At 34.0% G+C, this 17,424-nt stretch overlaps 1 protein-coding gene and 1 long non-coding RNA gene across 3 annotated transcripts in view; both read right to left on the bottom strand.

Moving 5' to 3' along the window:
• LOC127848297 (uncharacterized) overlaps window positions 1-2,092 on the bottom strand; it is a 29,943-nt gene extending 27,851 nt beyond the window's left edge. Inside the window, exon 1 of the long non-coding RNA XR_008034446.1 lies at window positions 1,665-2,092. This is a non-coding gene — a long non-coding RNA (uncharacterized LOC127848297). The remainder of the gene's footprint in view (window positions 1-1,664) is intronic.
• Window positions 2,093-4,088: 1,996 nt separating this feature from the next.
• Window positions 4,089-16,550, bottom strand: LOC127848273 (uncharacterized). 2 transcript variants are annotated; one of them, XM_052380654.1, is made up of 6 exons: window positions 16,233-16,550; window positions 9,508-9,757; window positions 7,468-7,644; window positions 6,734-7,165; window positions 6,156-6,302; window positions 4,089-6,027 (listed from the first exon to the last, which is right to left on the bottom strand). In XM_052380654.1, the coding sequence occupies exons 2-6, from the start codon at window positions 9,746-9,748 to the stop codon at window positions 5,750-5,752; spliced, it is 1,275 nt and encodes a 424-aa protein (XP_052236614.1). In that variant the 5' UTR covers window positions 9,749-9,757; window positions 16,233-16,550; the 3' UTR covers window positions 4,089-5,749. The 2 variants fall into 2 exon arrangements, with proteins under 2 accessions (XP_052236614.1, XP_052236606.1); XM_052380646.1 differs by lacking the exon at window positions 16,233-16,550 and adding an exon at window positions 11,055-11,272.
• Between the last annotated feature and the right edge of the window lie 874 nt (window positions 16,551-17,424).

Genomic DNA, 17,424 nt, shown 5'->3' with positions numbered 1-17,424 from the left:
GTGTGAATCTCAAAGCTATGAGAATACTTCAACACAAGCAGACAATTTAACGAGATACATATTCGTAAAATAGTTTGTACTAATGTATCTAAGATATGAAATAGTTGTATATCTACATCTCAATTATTAACTCTTATCAGATTCTACCACCTCCTTTTAATACCAATTTTATGAATTGTTATAGACTTTCCGAATGCTTTAAGAATGATTTGTGCTATTTTATGCCAAATACAAATTATGTTTATGTCATGTCATGAAATATACTTTAATGTTAATAAAGAAGTCATTATGACCTAGTGTTATATTTTATATGCAACATCATATAGAGGCCCTCGAATACATGTATAAGTTATTTAATCTTGACTGGGGTCAGAAGTTGCCACACGCAGGAAGTAAAATATTTTATTGAAGCTAAATAACTGATAAAATAACTTCCTACCGGACATGTGCCCAATTTATTTGGGGGGGGGGGGCAGATATACGACTTTAGCAGAAAACAGCAAACACACTTTACAAAAGTTATGATGCTTCAAGAGAAATCTACTGGATTAAAGCATTTTGAGTACTTTTATATTTATTATCTATTTTTTTTATATTATACCCGGGACATGAATGTCTTTCTATCAGAATATACTGCTGTTGATAGCCTAGCGCAATGTTGAAATTATGCATTTGTAAACTTCAGCATGTGGTGCATTGCAACTAGTGTTTTGTGTATTTTCTTCATTGTCAGATATAAGTTCCAATAGACAACATCAGTGCTGCAATATTTTTTTTATAAACGATAGTGTTAACAAGGTTTTGCTATAGCCATACACGGTAAACTGCCCCGCTTCCTAGTGGCCATGTTTTTCAATGGACCGCAACAATTTTCGAATTAAGCCGATATATCATAACAACAAATGTTCGGACCAAGTTTCATGAAGATTGAAGTATAAATGTGACTTCTAGAGTGTAAAAAAAGTTTTACGATAGCCATGTGAGCAAATATGCATCCCTGGCGACCATCTTTTTCAACGAACCTGAACAATTTTCAAAGAAAGCTGATATATCATTAAGACATACGTTGTGACCATGTTTCAAGAAGATTGAACGATAAATGTGAATTCTAGTGTTAACAATATTTTTCTTTATTTTGACCAAGTGACTTAGGTTTTGACCTGGTGTGACCAAGTTTCGAACACGACAAAGATTTCGCTGGGACAACATTTATTACCAAGTCTCATGACAATCAAGCAATAAATGTTACCTACAGAGTGCTACCAAGGAGAAATGTTGACGACGCATTAAGGACAAATGGTGATGCTAAAAGCACACCATGAGCACCTTGTGCTCAGGGGAGCTAAGAAATAGAAACTAAACGTTATATGTTTTATGTAACAAATGTAATTTATATTTGCACTAAGCTAAATTGCCAGTGCTTTGTTTTGGTTATGTCATAGTCAGAGAGGTAAAGATTATGCTCATATACAGTACATAGATTGGTATGTTAACAAATTCAAATATATGACTGTTAGATAAAATAAATTCTTTATCACAGTCATTCTCAAGATTTATTAAAGTTATATGACGGTGATAATTTTCTCATCAATCCCTTGACCGGTTCGGCTGTTTGCGGGAATTAGGGGCAATAATACAGAAATACTTCTCCAGTCAGGTCTTACCTTATTCATCCAGCTTTTCTTCTGACGGCCTCGGCGTCGACCTCCCTATAACGTGCCTCGATAACAGTCTTGCACAGAATTTCGTGCCCGTTGACGTTTCCAAACCAAGCCAGCTGTACCTAAGCACAAATATTCGTGGTCATGGTAGTGCAGTTATGAAATTGCCCTTGCTGAAGCTTGTTTCATTCCGTTCACTGTTGTCTATTTCTCAATATGAAACGATCAAAAGCAATCCAGTGTAATTTGCCCACTTCATACTGATGGCTTAATTTATTTGCCCATCGATATGTAGAGAGAACATTACCGGAATCGATTTGCTGTTGGCATACATGGTAAAGTCTTCTTGGACCTTGTGTAGTACAATCTGATATCAGTTCTGAAATTTAAAATATAATAGCATACAGTTGACAATATAACAGCAAATACATTTTTAACACATTGAATAAACATACATTCACAGATGGGCATGAAGGATTTCTCTGCCTATTGATTTTTGTAGTAAAATTAAAATAATACTAGCGTTATAAATAAAGTTATTGGCTGATCATAGATGTTATTACAATTTTATTATTATAAACATCGCATTAAAAGTAAAAACAGAAGCAGTTCAGATGATGTAATCAAAACCGTTCAGACGATGTACTCAAACAAAAAACGTTCAGACGATGTACTATTTTCAAATCCCTTGCCACAGATCTAAAAAAAGCTTAAACAACGTGGAAAACCTTGAACGAAATATTCTAAGCCTGTAAGAAAGCAAAAAATTGTTGTATTTATGTGTTTGTTTATCATCTTGAATAGCAAACGCGTCAAAATAAAGTATGTTCAGACGATGTACAATTTTAATTATTTATTGTGTCTGAATACTTGAGAAAACTACAGAAATCTAAGAAAAACGACAATAAAGCGGGTACTTTGCGCATAGTTATCATTAATTTAGATATTATAAAATATGAGAATACCTTGATTTTCTTCACTAAGCGAGAGCTTTTTCCGCCATTTTGTGGGTACGATATACTTTTGTGATCACGTGATTCCCCGCAGTGATTATTAAAACATATTTGTATTAAATCTTTTATCTGTTTTTCTTTTCCACTGAAATATATGCTTTGCCAACATTCTAGTGTATACTATCAAGCAAACTTAAAGGGGCCTTTTCACAGATTTTGGCATTTTTTAACTTATTCATTAAATGCTTTATATCGATTAATGTAAACATTGGATCGTAAAAGCTCCAGTAAAAAATCAAGAATAAAATTAAAAAAAGGAAAAGAATATTGCCCGGACCAGGTTTCGAACCAGTGACCCTTAGAGTCCTGCCAGAGTCCTGAAGTAAAAACGCTTTAGCCTACTGAGCTATTCCGCCAAGTACACATGCATGACGTATTTTATACCTTATATAAGCAATCTTCGTAGTTTCCAAAATTTAACGACAAAAACAGAACTCTCCAAATTATTCAATCGTTTCGCGTTGCAACGCTTTATAATTTTTAGGTTTTAAAATCGTCAAAAGATGCATATAATGGCTATATTAGACCATGGTAAATGTTCAGTATTACTGTTTCCTCACAAATATCATAACTAAAACGAAAATTTGCGAATCTGAAACAACTTTTTTCAATTTTGTCAATTTACCAAAGCGTGAAAAGATCCCTTTAAAGGGGCCTTTTCACAGATTGTGGCATATTTTAAAGTTTGTCATTAAATGCTTTATATTAATAAATCTAAACATTGGATCTAAAAAGCTCCAGTAAAAATTCAAGAATAAAATTTAAAAAAAGGAAAAAATCTAGCCCGCCGCAGGGCTCGAACCAGTGACCCCGGAGTCCTGGAGTAAAAACCAATTAGACCGATCGGCCATCCTGCCAAGTGTGTATATAAGACGTATTTTAAACTTTATATAGACAAACTTCGTAATTTCACAACATTAAACGACAACAACAAAACTCTCCAAATTATTTTATCGTTTCGCGTTGCAACGCTTTATAATTTTCAGGTTTTTAAATCGTCAAAAGATGTATATAATGGCTATATTAGACCATGGTAAATGTTCAGTATTACTGTTACCTCACAAATATCATAACTAAAACGAAAATTTGCGATTCTGAAACAACTTTTTTCAATTTTGTCAATTTACCAAAACGTTAAAAGATTCCTTTAAAAGAAACTTCGCTGTAATGATAACTTAAGTGTTGGTATTGGATTTGAAGCACATGCATGCTTTTTTTTCCTCTAGGGTTTATAGTCGCAAAAGTCGCATGTAATTTTACAATTCATGTCGGTGTCACTTATTTCATTTGCGGTTCATATTTCATTTAATGTATAAAATATTAACATTACAGCATATTATTAAAGATCAAATACATATATACTTATTTGATATGTTTGAATAGTCTAAGAAATACATTTTGAGCAATATAATAATAATAATAATAATCTCTTTATTCTCCGAAGGTTACTCATTAAGACAACACATTCATACAACGTCATGCAAACAGTTTAACAATGGCAATCTTATTTTCAATGAGGCCTTCAAACAACTATGGTATGTTTAATGCATTTCTACATCATAATGCAAACATGTAGACTTTGACGGACATAAGAGTACTGTAACAGTGTAATAGAAGTGTCATAAAAAGCAAGTATATTATATGACTTCTCTTATATTATTAATTTCTCTTCCAATATTAAAATGGTCTCAAGGAACAAATATTTATTAACAGAAAGTATTTAAGAATATAAATGTATTGTTGATTACATTTTCCCATATGCACACACTCTTACGCACGCACGCACACACACACGCGCGCACGCACACACCTATACACACACACACTTATACAATTACCATATCTTAATTAACACGACCAATAACAATAACAAAAAATTTAAAAAACAGCCGCGTACATTATTGTACAAAGTCAGAGTTTACAAACGTGGAATACATAATTCTTGAAATAGTTTACGATTGATAGAAGTGGCTGATATACACAAATATTATACTTACAGAAAACAATATTCATGACCAGTGTTGTTCACAATAGGATATGAAATTACACAACTGTTATGAAGAACAGCCTGCACCTCCTTGCTATATAAATAGTTTGAAAAAGCAATATGTATATTTGTTTGCAGAAATTAAATCTACAGTAATCATTATGACACTTCTGGAGGAGTATTTGACTTTTGAATAAGAGGAAACAGAAAAATGTTACTACGCGTGAGACTCATTTTGCGCCTCAAAGAGGAAAATATTTCTTAAGCCTATGTTTGAAAGTGGTGAGAGTGAGAGATTGGCGAATACTAACCGGTATGTGGTTCCATATTTCCATACCAGAGTAACTGAACGACTTTTTTAAAAGGTTTGAGTGAGGTGTTTTATGCGTCAAATCATTGTTTGATATCGATCTTAAATTGTAATTATTGTTTTTCACCAATGTGTTTCATTTACAATAAACATTCGTCGATTCTTCTGCTGTTTATATGACTGTGGCGTTTGTATATTCATATAGAAACATGTATACAACTCCACATGTAAAAAACCATTTTGAAATATAGATAACATAATAGATATTAAAATAGTAATAATGTCGCGTGTAAAGGAATTCCATCGTTATGACGTAGAGCGTTCGTCATTTACTGTTACATATAGATTTATTTTATAAATCATACGTGTATAAATATCTAACAAAATATTAAATTGAGTATACGAATAACATATGTCTAAGGCATGATAAGCAATTATAGAAATACATGTGATAACACGAATAAATTAACCGGGTTTCTTCAATGGAAATTAAACATCTAAGGATAAAAAGATTGTTGTAAAAAATGTTTCTGTATTTGAAGTATGTGCATTGTGTCGTATTCAGCAACGTTACAGTCATTTTAAAACGATAGGGCAATCAATTCACATTATTCTCAAGTTTGCCGCTTTACCAGTTCAAATTTCAAATATTTAGGTCAGTAACTGAAAACTTCACAACTTGAAACGGAAGGAGATCGAGCATTATCGTAAAAAGAACTTCATGATCTCCTTCCACTGCACCGATTCTGTATCAGGGCTGGGCATAGCATTCGTTGTATTATATATATGGCGGCGGTTCATCCGTTTCGGATGTTTCTTCGTGTATATCTGGTAGTTCGAATGCATTATTGTCAAGAATTGCTACAATGTCGTGGTCCCTAAGCGTTGTAACCGAATGCAAAATGCGGAACAAAATCACGGCCTGATAGATAGCCATTGATCCATTAAGACCCGCCCCAAAACTAAACAGGAACAGAGAGTACGGAAACTCAAGTTCGTCATTGTCCATAACCTGGTCCTTTATCGTAAATCCTGCAATCCATGTCGAAAACGAGGCTGAAACCAGACAGTTATGTTATGGAAACGGAGTATAAAATACACATAATCAAATAAAAACGTATCATAACACCTCTAAATGTTGTACGTTTGTTCCTGATTGGACCACAAATATAATTTAGACATACCTGATGCGAGCGTCAAGCATAATGACACGAGAATAAACGTTGCATGGGTGTGTTTCTGTTTCATAGAAGTCGTTATCATGGCGACAATCACTGACAGCAATGTCAACACAGTAGCGATCAGCGAAAATACTTTAGCGTTAATAACATCTGTGGACAAATCGTAAGATGCGTCAACATAAACAGTACAAACGGTCAAAAGCGAATGATTACCATTGTAAATCTTGTAAACATCAATATGTACTTGTTTCTATAAATGATAGTATCATGGCTATAAATAAAAGCTTATAATTTCATAATGAATAGCTTTGCTCAGTATAGTTATGACTTGTATCTAATATATGTTGAAATCAAATATTTCTAAACTCCAAAACCTTATAATCTCACTGAGCTTGAACCGAAGTAGAATTATACTATAAATGTATCGTTAATTTTTTAATGTAAACAAACTTAATTGTGTATTGTGTTTATATTATGGTAACATATATTCCAATCATCTCTTCATCATAAAATAATTATGTGTTAAGTATAAAGTATTAATAAGCAAGGCGCTAACTTATTGTCGACTGTGCTGAATTTACCTTGCTCCAAGTTTAGTTTACAGCAGACGTCATTAACCACCTTGTACCAGATTCCATACTGAGGATGAAACCCTACGTTTCCTTCTGTCTTATATGCTTTCCATCGGGGTGTCACAATTCCTAACACGAGCAACACCAAAGCGATGGGCAAAATCACTTTCGAAGCAGTAAAGAAATATCTTAAACTGCGACTTATGTCGATTTGTAAGGCATGTACCCCCTGCGGTTGGTGGACTGTTTCCTGATAAAACGATGTCCTTATCCTCAATAAAATATCTATCGCATGAAGAAAAGACACTGCTAGTGTCAAATAGGAACCCAGTGCAAATAAAACCAAAGCGAACGGAAAATGCAGAATAAGATCGTCTCTATTAGTCGCAAGGTAGATTTGTTCTATGGCGATATCCAATACAATGGTAGCCCCCAGGATACCTAAAAATAAATGTATGAAATAAATATACAACTAGCAAAACACATAAAGCGAAATAAATTCATGTCACAGGTATTTGAATTCAATGTTTACTTTTTCATTTATTAAAATTACTCTTAATTCCTTCACATTCCTTGAATATAGTATGTTTGTAATAACATCAACTGAAAATTAATTAGCTGAATCAATATAAGCGTACAATAATGTGCTTGAACGATTCAACAAAGTTTATACTATTTCCGCCTGTTTGTTTCTATAAAAACCATACTATATTTACGTATAGATCTCTTTCTAGGAACGTTACCTGCGAGTAAAAGTGCAATGAATGCAATCAAGTCTTGTTTCGAAAGACTGGGTTTCTTCTTTACTTCCCATAAAGTTCTTATCATTACAGACGTGCACACAATCAATACCAGTACAGCTATAACTTGGAAAGGTATCCAGGCTTTGACAAATGCAGCTAGCCGTTCAGAGTGGAAACCTAAAGTATAATATATATATAGTTATATAGTTATATTATATCAGGGAAAAGTTTATTCTGAAAAAAAGTTGTTTCGTGGAATAATTCGTACGATTTTAGGTTTTGCGCGAGACATAGTGCCAAAATGCGCCGTCGACTAGTTAGAACAAAATGCCGAACATCCCACGGTAATAAATAACGTGTCAACAAATAAAGTTATAATGCAAACATTCATTGCCTTTTTGGGTATAAACAAAGGGTAAGTTTTGATATTTGGCACTATTGTTTAGCTTTACTCGCTTAAATGTAACTAGCGAACTGCGGGGAAAAGTGCCATAAGCGAAGACGTACTTGACACATTTATCAAACTCGCAATAAAAATCAGTTGAGAAATTGAACCGCAAATTTTGATGTTTTGTTATAAAAAATCAAACACTGATTGCTCGAACAAATAACGCGTTTTTCAGTAAAAATTTTATAAATAATTTCATTCGTAGTTAAATCTAGTCGAGTTAAAGTAACTTTTGGTTTATCAGAAGTCAATATTATTAGTAGTAATTAACTTAACCAACAATGCCACCAGTACCCATTGAGGCGAGATTTATTTGCAAAAGCAAACCATTAAATAAGTAATATAATCATTAGAAATCAATTTAACTACATTTAAGAAATAAAATCAGTCAATGTAGTTTTTATGTAAGGTTAAAAGTTGCGCTCTACGGTAAGTTATCAAACTTACGTAACTATCATTATTTGAGATCATAATACATTGCTTACATCGCTATTAAATAAAAGAGGTCGTCTTTTTTTAACAAGGCTCGCAAACGCATCAGCCACTAGCTCAAGAACAAGGTCATTTTTTGACAAAATGAACACTGTTATTGTGTGCATGTTGTGTATATACATGTAGGTTTGCTAATTTGTTTGAACAGTGAGATAGTGCTGTACTAGTGAACGATTTTTTGTTTGTTTTGTAGTAGAGATCTTTCATAAGTTATTTTATGTTTGTTTTTTCGTTTTTTCGTTGATTAATAAGGAAATGATGAAACTAGGAACTGTGAATAAAAATTAACATGCATTTGTGTCCTTTATTATACTCACTGTTTATGTCAAGCGAACATCACACGATCATAATTAGGCAACAACGCTATAATTCAAACATCTACATATGTATTTATTGATTAAGAAGTGATGCGGATTCGTTGAACACACACGACCTTCTTTACGTCGAACTGAGAGAGAAAAAAACCTTTTTTATATTAAGTTAATTTGAGTTTAAAACATTAAAATAGAATGAACAAAGAAATAAAACAATTTTGTGAGCGAAACTATGCAAACTTAATATAAGCGCCCAGCCAAAAATAAATGACACGTGAAAATCAACATGGTGTAGTTCTTATAACTTCTTGATCATATGCTTTCACGAAGGAAAAAATAAATACCACATAAAGCATACATACAAGCTTATACAAAAATGTTATTTTACATGTTATTATGAAATCGGTATGCTATCAACGCAAGCGATCTCAGATTGCTTTCGTTTCTTAAAGAAAAGATTAATCGGTTAATGTTTTTGTAACAACATGCATCCGTAATATATATTATTTATAAATATTAATATATGAAAACGGGATAATATTAAAAGTGTTTATAATAAAACGGGTACGAAACGTCCGTTCAACGGCTTATTCGTCTAAACACTTCTTAGTCCGTGTCTTTTCTGCACAAATTGCACAAATCTGCATGTATTAATATATCCAGTGGTTTATTCCTTAGCCTGTAAATGATACTTTATGTATACGCAACAAAATAATCAACTAAGATAAATTCACAAGTAGCATTTTTAGTTAAACGTTCTTTGTATACCAGTTAAATGTTACTTACTTTGCTCCAAAAGCGGTAGGGAATACAGCGAGCAGTTTGTATTGTCACCGGCACATACGTCTGCATACCACAAACCTGTCCGTCTTGACGCATATGGACCTTGGGACCTTGTCATATTGTCCTCCTTAATACTTTCGCCATTGTACCATCCTGGAATGGTATGTCCGAGAAGCAGCAGCAGAAATGCGATTCCCAACAAAAAAAGACGCACTACTCTAAGTAGGAGTCTTGACATGGCCATTGCTTCTTCCTGCAACAATATGTGTAAAAAAGGTTCCTAAACAGTATACGACTAAAACTTCAGTATACGATACTTGCGAAATTGGCTTCGGTAAACATTAAGACCCGCATTAACAATGATCCATCATAATAAAGATATTGTATTTTAATTTTTAATACATGGAATATCAATAACCAACACAAAATTCGTCATCATTTTATGATTATGTATATTATCTACGTAAGAATAATAGTTGGTTTTACTTTAAACGTTTATTAACCATGACATAAGCATTCACAATTTAGACCTAGTTTTTTTAAAATTAATTTTATCAAATATTATCTACTTATCTACAGACCATAAATTAAATACAATGATGTATAGTTATACAATCATAAAAATATCATTTCGATACCATGACCAATTATAAAATACTACAGACGGAATAATTACGGATATTACGGAACAAAAAGAGTACACTAAAACCGAATTTTTAACATAATGTCTTGGAAACAATCACGCTAGTAAAAACACATTAAAGAAACTCATGATATAAGTTGAAGTAGTGGTAGAAGTACTTGTTGTTGTTGTTGTTGTTGTTGTTTTTGTTGTTGTTGTAGTGGTAGTAGTAGTAGAAATAGTAGTAGTAGTAGTAGTAGTAGTAGTAGTAGTAGTAGTAGTAGTTGTAGTAGTAGTAGTAGTAGTAGTAGTGGTGGTGGTGGTGGTGGTGGTGGTGGTGGTGGTGGTGGTGGTGGTGGTGGTGGTGGTGGTGGTGGTGGCGGTGGCGGTGGCGGTGGCGGTGGCGGTGGCGGTAGCGGTAGTAGTAGTAGTAGTAGTAGTAGTAGTAGTAGTAGTAGTAGTAGTAGTAGTAGTAGTAGTAGTAGTAGTAGTAGTAGTAGTAGTAGTAGTAATCATACTTGTAAAATGCAAGTATAAATAGCAAAAACGTAAACAGTCCTTCGATAATTGGAATTAATAATTGAACACCATAACCTGTGGGCTGTCGGGTTTATTTACCCTTGCATTGACAGTTGAGAACGTTTTCCGTAAGAATTTGAAACGATATTTCGTAATACGACCCAACGCAAGTACACATCACATGCTTTGTTGACCTCAGATCATTGTTGTCAACTGCATGTTTAGTTTACTGCGCAAATATTCATGTTAAGTGGTTTAAACCAGAACTAGAATAATTCATATATGTGTGTGTATTGAATAAAATTTGTTTTATAATAATTGTTTGATAAAGATTTATCAACATGATATTATATTTTTAAAGATAACAAATATTCAGAAAGGTACATTTGTTACAGTAACAATGTATTACCTGCAACAATTGCCGTTACTACCTTTGCACACACAAGACGTTCCCTAATGATCCATGTTTGCATTTATGTCGACGTTAATGTGAGTTTTCGTTTAATGTCTCTATTGCCGATTGATGTCACGTAAACAGATTTCTTCTCCAGATTAAAACCTAAATTTTTGCTAATGTCGGGTGGCAAACAAAAATTGCTACTACCTGTTTAAACTATCGCATATTTATTTCCCATCCGGGCATTTATCCGATAGTACGGATGCCGTATATTGCCATTTTGAGTTAAAAGCCCAGTGTTAAAACGTTACATACTAGGTACTTTCTTCCAGACACAAGCGTTTTTCCGTATCCCGTTTTGATAATGAATGTGATTTTATATTACATTCGTAGTTATTAAAAAATATAAATTCTTGAATAATTAGTTGTTTGGATTTTAGTTTTATCATATTTTACGTAAAAACATTTTAACATGGTATACAAAAGATATCATGTATTGTTTCAGATTGTTTGAAACAAATTCACGCAATGTGTTGCAAGACTTTCAAATACTAAATCCGTTTTAATCTTCAAAGACAGTATTTAAAAAATATATCAACAAAACTTGACAAGTATCAGGCTATTATTGCTTTTTTACACTTTAAACTGTACACAAAGCATATTATCACCACGAAGACAACTAGATAACCTTTTAAATAACTATGCTATTGGTCTTGCAATACGAACTGGAGAACATGTATATGTTCCTTTTGGATCACAGATTTCAGCCATTAATGTGAAGTTAGACCTTACTGCATACATTTATCATACCGGTATTGTACACAAATGCGAAAATTGTATAAACACTATGAACAAAGAACGTCTTTAGTTTCTTGTGTCATTGTGTTTAATTTTGAAAGTCTCTATAACGCTCAAAATCAACAAAAATTGCGTTAAGTATTTCGTAAAATAAAGTTAACACCTTTTTATTTATTTGTGATACAATTAATTCCATTTTAGTTTCCCGCGAATATATCTATTAACACGACACACGAACACCATGTGAGTGTTCATGTGTCGTCTGAATAGATATCGTTGCGGGATATTAAAATGGGAAAACAACTAGCATTTTCTATCTACAAACATCTATTTTACCAGACCACATCTGGCCTAGAAATTTCGGCAATTACCATAAGGAACACTGATTTTTAATTGGTAAAGTTTATTTTACGAAATATTGTGCTAATTTTTCGTTGATTTTTAGTAGTAATGTTACTTTAAATATACGATGGCTAACATACTTCGTTAAGCATCAATTATGTATCGTTCGTCTGATGTGAAAGAGCGGCAGGACCATATGAACAGATGCACCACTTTCAAAGGCGAATCAATTATCATAATGTTCTGTATCTTTGTATACAATGTTTAAAGTAACATTACTACTCAAAATCAACGAAAATTTCGTAAAATAAAGCTAAACAATTAAAAATCATTGTTCCTTATGGCCATTGGAACACTGATTGTTTAGGTGTAAACTTTATTTTATGAAATACTTTACGAAATATTCGTTGATTTTGAGCGTTATAGAGACTTTAAAGAAGTTTTAGTAAAAATGTACAGTTCCAAATTTATTTGTCAAGTGACATTATGGGCATTTTTTCACTGTTGAATTGAGCTAAAACGAATTAACAGGTTGAAAGGGTAAGTAAAAAAAGTGGTAACTGACCAATTTTCTGCAACTCATCTTGCTACCAGTTGTTTTTAAAAATAGGGACGACACTCTCCGCTTTTATGACACTTTGTTTAAATGAAGTCTCTTCTTAGCAAAAATCCAATTTAAGCGGAAAGTGTCGTCCCTGATTAGCTTGTACGGACTGCACAGGCTAATCTGGAATGACACTTTACGCACATGCATTATGCCCAATTTTCTCAGAACACGACTCAAATAAAGATAACTGCTATGTAAGGTCCACATGTTAAGCTTTTGTGTATTTTAAGGTAGTGCACCTCTAATAGGCACATATCCAAATATAATCTAATTAATTATTTTCTTAATCAGCATCATTTCACTGAACTACATGCAAATTTGTAGGTAGGCTTTCCATGCTTTTTAAAAAAATATACCGATTTTTTCAAAACCACCCCCACGCTCGGCTTTTGTCCAGTTTATTTTCACCCCTGGGGTATATAAAAGTTCCATAATTCATTCAAATTTCCAAATATGGGCATGCAGTTGGTGTGTACAGATGCTGTAAAGGTGTTTAAAGTTTAAACAAGATGAAATAAGTATTCTTTTACAGACATTTATTTTTTACAATTTTTTATCTATGGAAGAGCACCATGAAATGTAAGTGATTTCAGCCAAGTAAAAATTGGGTCGGTTAAAAACAAAGTGTCATAAAATTCAAAATAGTATCATTTAAGTCATATTTTAAACTTAGTTTTTATAGAAACACTATATACAGCAAAAATACCAAGAACTAGACAGATTTACCGTTTACTTTTTGAAATAAAAATAAAAATGCAACATGCATGGTTCGTATTTTCAACAGTAAATCACCCAATTTCGCCATAACGTTGTTTTAATTTTAATAATTGAAAAATGTGCATAAAAATTGCAACATATTTAACAATAAATATAGCTTATATGCCATATTAAATCAAATTACGTTAGAAAATAAATAAAACGCGTCGCAAAAAAGTATACGTCGTCGGCAGGATTCGAACCTGCGCGGGAATATCCCAAAAGATTTCTAGTCTATCGCCTTAACCACTAGGCTACGGCACCTAATAGTAGGCTCTTCAACCTTCGAAGAAATCGCGGGAAATCATTAGAGGTGCACTACCTTAAATAATAAAGCAGATATGGTAAGCATCTATGCGCAATGTCAAAGTAACATTCAAGGTAAAATGATGTTATTTTTTCCCTATTTCAACTTAAGTTAACACTGGTCCATAAAATAACTACATCAATGAAGCAATTATGAATGGAATATCTGATAAATAGAGCAGACGAGTATAGTTTTTAGCCGTGCGATTTAACCTGTCTTGCCTTAATACCCCCGATACACCGACTCCGTTCAAAGTACGTTCTGAAAAATGTGACTAAACGGGCTCGAACTGTGTGAGAACGAAGTGATCGTAGTAGCAATTAGTTACGAAATGGCTTTGAATTTTGTGGACGGCCTGGAACGGGGTTGAACGGGAGATGTGTTTCAGAACTTTGAGCCTTCTCAAAATTTTCTTCCGATCATCCCGTTCTACAATTAAACGTAGTTACAACGTACTGGAAACGGTATGGACGTACAAAGAACGAATAGGTCGTACTGAGGTCGGTTGAGGAACGTGCCAGAACGTATTGCGATCGGACCGAAATTACCTGTACGAAGCCACACCGATCGAGTCCGTTTCTAGTCCATCAAATCCGTTCTTAGACAGACCGACCCCGTCCACACAACGTCTCAAGTTTCGTGTAAATAAATAGAAACTTAATGATAAGTTCTAACAACGTTTTCAACACGTCCTATAAGTTCTCAGTAAGTTCTTAGTACGTTGTACTCGTTTTGAGTAGTTCGCAGTAGGTTCCAAGTACGTTGTACGCGTTCAATGCAGTTGTAACAATGTTCAAACCGTAAAAACAATACGTTCAGACAATGTGCATATAAACAGAGGTCGTTGTCTCAAAATTCATCATTTGTGATATTAAGTTGAATCATGGACAATCTTGGAGCTGTTAATTTTTTTTATGTTGGCTTCGTGCAATGTATGTTAGAAGCAGAGCAGCAATATAATGTTTTGTTGGGCCGAGAAAGAAGGCGGAGACGACACAGATTTTGTTGGGTGAGAAATTGATTAAAACCAGAGAGAAGAAAAGCCGTAGGTCATTATCATCAGCTGATGGAAAAGCTCCGCTTGGACGACCAAGAGTCCTTTTACAACTTCTTGAGAATCATCCCGCCAATATTTGACGAGCTTCCCGAACGCATCACCCCAGTAATAGAGAAAAGTGGCACCCATTACATAAGGCTTTGGAACCAGGAATGAAGCTCGCTATGACTATCCGTCATCGGGCAATAGGAGATAGCTATGCCACCCTTCAATATGATTTCCGGGAAGCCAGAACCACAAAAGGCTTATTAGTGAGAGAAGTATTCGATGCACTGGTGATGGAGCTGAAACATGACGTTATTGATTGTTGGTGGTTTGGGAAGCGAGTCAGATGCTCAGATCTACAACCAGTCAGAACTGAAAGAATGTTTGGAACTGGCAGGAACGTAGTCGAATTTTTTATCGCCGTGCAGAACGTGGCTGCAACTACGTCCTAAACACACCAATAACGTAGTAGGACGGAGTGAGAACTGCCTTTGAACGAGTTACCACTGCACAAGGAGTAAAGAAGAACTCTGTACGAACGTGATCGAACTGGCTGATGACGGTATGTCCGACTGGAAACGGTATACCAACGGGAACAATGGGAACATTGACCATATTTGAACTGGATAAAGACGGACTGGCAACGGGCTAGGACGCGATAGGAACGAGCTGCACGTAGCGCAAACTGTGTATGAACGTCATTCAATCATATTGTAGATTTTTTCTGACCAATACTACACGTTCAAGCAAGTTCTCATCCAGTTCTGCATTTTCTTCAGAACGTGGTCGAACTGTCAAAGAACGTGCTTGGTGTATGGTAGGGCTCCTAAAGATAGAGTATTGAACTGCAGTGGTTAATAAAATGCAAACAGACACATTTGTTTAAAATAAATGTCAATTTAATTATTGTAAAGGGTATTTTTGTTTGCTGTGCAAATAAAAATACATTCAGAATTCACAAAAATACAAAACTATTCCACTGCTGTCACCTGAAATTATCAGCATTGTTTCCTAAATTATTGTGTACACTTTTTGCTTAGCTTAAAAAAAAATTACAAAAATGTAATTTTCTGCAATTGAACAAAGTGCCTTGGTACAAAGCGAGATTCAAAAACTGCATGTTCAAATTATTAAAACAAACACATATTAAATAAGAACAAAAAATAAATTGTATATACTTAAATTTTATTTTCATACATACAGCCTAAACATTAAACGAAACTTTTGAATCAGAAATGATCTATTTTAAATGCACTTTTGGCAACAATATTTTCACAGGTTGACAAAATGTACAGTCACACTTTTAAACTGCAATATTAATAAACGAGTACAACCTACTTCACAACCATGACCTTTCTTCTGTTGAGGACGTCGCAGACCTTCTTTGTTCGTTCGTTCGTTTGTTTGGATACGTCACCAAACGTATGCAAGACTGTTCTCCAGGGCACGCTAGGGAGAAGTCGACGTCGACGCCGTTAGGAGAAAAGCTTGATGGATAATGTAAAGGAATGGACTACCCTTCCCATGGATGAATTACTCTCAGCAGCACACAACAGACCTGAGCGGAGGAGGATTTCTGTATTGTCGTCCCTCATTTCTTCCATACGGCCAAACCGGTCAAGGGATTGTTGATTAGGATGAATTATGAATATTGAAATATCTTAACTGCTGTTATGAAACAAGGGATACTACTGCTGGAAAACAAAACTGCTTTATTAAAACAACAGTTATGCTTCTTGATAGAACGTATGATTTAGTTGTGTAGAAAGTCTTCGTAGCTACAAATGGATTATGTTGCATTTTTTTCAAATAAATCGCCCTGCATACATTTATAAAATAACAACTGATCGGATAAACGTTAATGTAGTTCATCTTTATTCACAACAGCAAACACGTGCAGGACAGAGAAGTCGTCTTATTTACTTGTATCATATTATTTGACCTTCTTTGTTGTGTTGTAAGCGCAGTTATGTGTTTACTACTGAAATAAACTGAGAATTATGAAAACACACAATACGAGATAAGTTTTGAATACAGATAAGTTCATTTGCTTGGAAGGAAAGACTGAAACACTTGCTAAGGAAAGTAGTTTAGTTGTTTAAGCCTCGCTAAATTAACTAGCATCATGTACGTTCACCCTTTTGTCGGTATTCAACTAACATTAACGTCCATGTTTTTCGACTTACCCGAATCATTTTTTTTTCAAATTCTTTCAAGATATCATAAGGACAAATCTTCTGACTTAGTTTCAATATGACCCGACAATATATGTGGCGTCTAGAGTGTTAACATGGCAAATCTTGTCGTGGCACGACGAACGACAGACGACGTTCAAGACACGATGAACGACGCAAGACGGAAAAAAGGCGCTCACAAAGGCTCACCATAAGGACGCTGTGCTCAAGTGAGCTTAAATTATAAGATAAATTGAATAGCGTTTTATATGTTTTATTACATATTATTCATATTTAATTATTACTAAAATACTATCTTCAGTTTGTTATTCACTATTTAAAGGAAGTGTGAAATA

The sequence above is a fragment of the Dreissena polymorpha genome, chromosome 1, assembly GCF_020536995.1.
Source record: "Dreissena polymorpha isolate Duluth1 chromosome 1, UMN_Dpol_1.0, whole genome shotgun sequence".
Taxonomy (NCBI): domain Eukaryota; kingdom Metazoa; phylum Mollusca; class Bivalvia; order Myida; family Dreissenidae; genus Dreissena; species Dreissena polymorpha.
Note: the sequence above shows the minus strand (reverse complement) of the source record. Positions and strands in the feature narration are given on the sequence as shown.